The sequence below is a fragment of the Habropoda laboriosa genome, unplaced genomic scaffold (genome assembly GCF_001263275.1).
Source record: "Habropoda laboriosa isolate 0110345459 unplaced genomic scaffold, ASM126327v1 scaffold67, whole genome shotgun sequence".
NCBI lineage: Eukaryota > Metazoa > Arthropoda > Insecta > Hymenoptera > Apidae > Habropoda > Habropoda laboriosa.
Genome location: NW_017100242.1, coordinates 3,531,575 through 3,535,314, shown reverse-complemented (window position 1 = coordinate 3,535,314; position 3,740 = coordinate 3,531,575). Strand labels below are relative to the sequence as shown.

The window sequence follows — 3,740 nt, the reverse complement described above, 5'->3', positions numbered from 1 at the left end:
CTCGAGTGTATTATTATTTCTTATGCAATAATGCTTTAATGTCACATGACATAACCTATAAATTTTGTTATTATTTACATGACTTTATCATAGTATTTTTACAGGATGTAAATTATTTCAAACATTTCCAAAGACTTTGACTGTACCTTTTCACCGAACTAAATTCTATTCCGTTCAAAAACAATATGAAGAATCTACTGATGCAAAAACTTTGGCTGAGCGACTACTCGTAACCGAAATTTGGAGTGGTTTCGGAATAACGCTATCTTACTTTTTTAGAGAACCTGCAACAATAAACTATCCTTTTGAAAAGGGACCTTTAAGTCCTCGGTTTAGAGGAGAACATGCATTAAGAAGGTATTGATACAAAAATATTATTAAATTAGGAGCATTAAATTTTCTTTTGTAAAAGTGTTTTAAGTAAAAAAAAGTGTTAGATACATATATAGTTTGTTTATTTTGATTACTATATATAACTGGAATATAATATAAAACAGGTACAAAATAAAATATTAATTTATTTTATTAGATATCCTTCAGGCGAAGAAAGATGTATTGCATGTAAATTATGCGAAGCAATTTGTCCAGCCCAAGCAATTACCATTGAAGCAGAAGAGAGAGCTGATGGATCTCGTCGTACAACAAGATATGATATTGATATGACAAAATGTATATATTGTGGCTTTTGTCAAGAAGCTTGTCCAGTGGATGCAATTGTAGAGGTAATGAATAATATATACATATTGGATAGTAACATGTGGATAGGTATGTTAATTAGCCAAAATTAAGTTGGGTCAGAAAAATCAGACAGAATCGATTCGAAGTTCGAAAGTACCATACCAAATATATATCACTCTGCGGTGATTTACTCATTAGAAAGTTTTTGCATTTTAAAATTTAGTTCAGTACTGTCCATAGGAGGGCCCCTTTTTCCATATAGTCTCATAATGTATAAGATGATTTTGTTCATATTGATTGGACATCAAATCAGAATTGGATATTGCTTGAAAATGGAAATAAAGCGAAGGAAATTACGTTACTTCCGATTACACCGGTGGACAGTACTGGCTTAATTTATAGACAGCACCGAGATATGTTTTGCCTTTTTAGTGACTTATTATAAATGTAATTTAAACTTAATGTAAGAATGATTTTATTAAATTAATATTAGTTGTACGAATTATTTTAGGGTCCAAATTTCGAATTTTCCACGGAAACGCACGAGGAGCTTTTATATAACAAGGAAAAGCTTTTGAATAATGGAGACAAATGGGAATCAGAAATTGCTAGCAATATTCAGGCAGATTATCTATATCGTTAACTTCTTTAATTTATAAAATGTAGTAAAAAATTAAAAGTATTTAACATCTAATGTTTAGTTATTGTATATTTCGTTAATTTTGCTGTAGAGCTTATTATTCTTTATTGTACTATTAGTTGTTGCAAAAAAAGCGGCGCGCCTTAAGTAGTAGTAATAATATTAATAACAGCAGCAGTTATATCGACTGCTCACGCGGGGCTCGATCGTCACCTATCGTTGTTTATAGCAATTAGAAATTGCTAGCAATATTCGGGCAGATTATCTATATCGTTAACTTCTTTAATTTATAAAATGTAGTAAAAAATTAAAAGTATTTAACATCTAATGTTTAGTTATTGTATATTTCGTTAATTTTGCTGTAGAGACAGTGCTGTAGTAACAAATTCTCCATCTCCCACTTCCTGACCCTAACTCCTTCCTGAATCTTCAGGTTTGCTTGGTCAACCTATACATCAGAAGCCTAATCTTTATCGACATTTACATTTTTCATGTGTGTTTGTGTTAACATAATGAAACAGAAAGCTTCACCTACTTGTTGAGTTTTCTTAACTCTTTATAGCTACTTCTGCAGTCAACTGTTGATGTATACGCTTGATGATGTTTATAGTATCTTTCTAAAAATCGTATCTTCGTTAAGTACAAGTGTTGTACTATCTTCAAATTCAATTTTTTTCAGAAACAGTCTCGAATAAAAATTTTTTTTTATTTTCGACTTATTTGTTCATAGAGAATCACCCCTTACCCGATTGTACCACAAGTTTGTCCCAATTCTGTATAAATAAATGTGTGTTTTGTATTTATTTAAAAATGAAAAAATGAAGTAACTCATTGTATATAATATACTTTTATTATTTCATGATATAAACTGTACACAATAGAATTATTGTTTTACAAAAATGAATTTCTTTATCTATTTAATAAATACAGGGATGAAAACGCTTAAAAAGCATTGAAATTTGTATGTATTACCTTAATTGTCTTATGGTTTCCATAATTTTAAAAGACCATCTTCACTATAAGAACATAAAAGATTTTGATGAGGGTGATGTGTTAGACCTATAACATCTTTCTCATGTATCTGAAATGTATAAATAATAATGAAGATACTCACATTAAGTATAAACATAATAATAAAGATACTTACATTAAGAGTTCTTTCAAGTTTTCCTGATGATGTAGAAAAACAATAAAGCACAAGATCTTCGCCAACACAATAAATAAATTCACCACGCGGGCTTACAACAGTACACACGAAATCACCTCCCTCACGTTTACCACTAGAGAACGATCTCACTATTTGTCCTTGCATATTCATAATTACTACTGTATTGGAACGATTACACACAACAAAATGTTCTGGATTTCGAGGAAGGAGATGTATGCTATTTACAGTTAAATCTGCAGCTCCTAAAGACTTATATGTACCTATACATTCTGTTGTTTTCAAGCTCCAAATTTTCACAGTTCCATCTGACGAAGCACTAAACAACATAAAGAAAAAAGTTAAACAATCAGTTTTAAAATATAATTACTCAGGAGTTAATAAAATAGCAACTGTACCTTATTGTATTATGTCCATCTGGTGCAAAGACTACTTCATTTACAAAAGAAGCGTGTCCTCGAAATTCTTTCAAGGTTTTTCCAGATTTGAGTCCATGTATCCTACATTACAAGTACATTGAATAATATTATTAATATTAATACTAAAAATTTATAATAATTAGACTGAATTGCTATTCTTATATACCGTATAGTAGTATCAAATGATGCAGATAATATTTGACTATTATCTCTGCTAAACTGAAGGCATGTAACACCTTTTGAATGTGCTTTTTCGAATCTTCTTAAGCACTGTCCACTTTGAACTCTCCATACTTTTATTTTTCCATCTTGACCACCACCAGCTAACATTTCACTATCACGACTAAAAGCCATCGATAATACTGCTTGTTCCATCATCATAAAATTATCTTGAGCTTGATATTTTAAATCTTTTCTAATTTTACCAGTTGTGAAATTCCATACTTCAATAAATCCATCAACAGAACCAGTAACTAAATATTGACCATCTGGTGAAAAACGTGCACATTCTACATGAGATTTTTGACCAAACTTAATTTGTTTTGAAAGTTGTGTAGGGTACTTCTCATCTTCTTGATCTCGTACTGCTGCTTTTCCTCTAAACAAGTCTATTGTAGTACCAGGTGGTAGTAAACCCTGATGTTGTTGCCATTTTAATGCCTGTCCTAATAATGCAAGTAATCTACTTGATGGTACTACTGATACTTCACCAGCAAGAGCTGTAGCTATGTAAGCTCTTCGCTTTTCTTTTGTACTTCCATCAGGATATGCTTCTCGTGGATCAAAGTATGAACGTGCAAGTAAGTTTTCTATATAAAAGAACAAAATATATAAGAAA

At 30.8% G+C, this 3,740-nt stretch overlaps 2 protein-coding genes across 3 annotated transcripts in view; one reads left to right on the top strand and one right to left on the bottom strand.

Annotated features, from left to right (window-relative positions):
- LOC108571991 (NADH-ubiquinone oxidoreductase subunit 8) overlaps positions 1 to 1,718 on the top strand; it is a 1,963-nt gene extending 245 nt beyond the window's left edge. The window contains exons 2-5 of one of the 2 annotated variants that reach the window (XM_017934167.1): positions 105 to 357; positions 530 to 722; positions 1,190 to 1,304; positions 1,579 to 1,718. In XM_017934167.1, the coding sequence (XP_017789656.1) occupies positions 105 to 357; positions 530 to 722; positions 1,190 to 1,304; positions 1,579 to 1,595 (578 nt within the window). In that variant the 3' untranslated portion in view covers positions 1,596 to 1,718. Of the gene's footprint in view, positions 1 to 104; positions 358 to 529; positions 723 to 1,189 lie in introns of both variants that reach the window. The other variant, XM_017934166.1, reaches the window with a different exon arrangement.
- Positions 1,719 to 2,300: 582 nt separating this feature from the next.
- Positions 2,301 to 3,740, bottom strand: part of LOC108571923 (WD40 repeat-containing protein SMU1) — a 2,323-nt gene continuing 883 nt past the window's right edge. The window contains exons 2-5 of the mRNA XM_017934080.1: positions 3,069 to 3,711; positions 2,882 to 2,983; positions 2,466 to 2,802; positions 2,301 to 2,399 (exon numbers count right to left, since the gene is read on the bottom strand). Coding sequence (XP_017789569.1) covers positions 2,301 to 2,399; positions 2,466 to 2,802; positions 2,882 to 2,983; positions 3,069 to 3,711 — 1,181 coding nt within the window. The remainder of the gene's footprint in view (positions 2,400 to 2,465; positions 2,803 to 2,881; positions 2,984 to 3,068; positions 3,712 to 3,740) is intronic.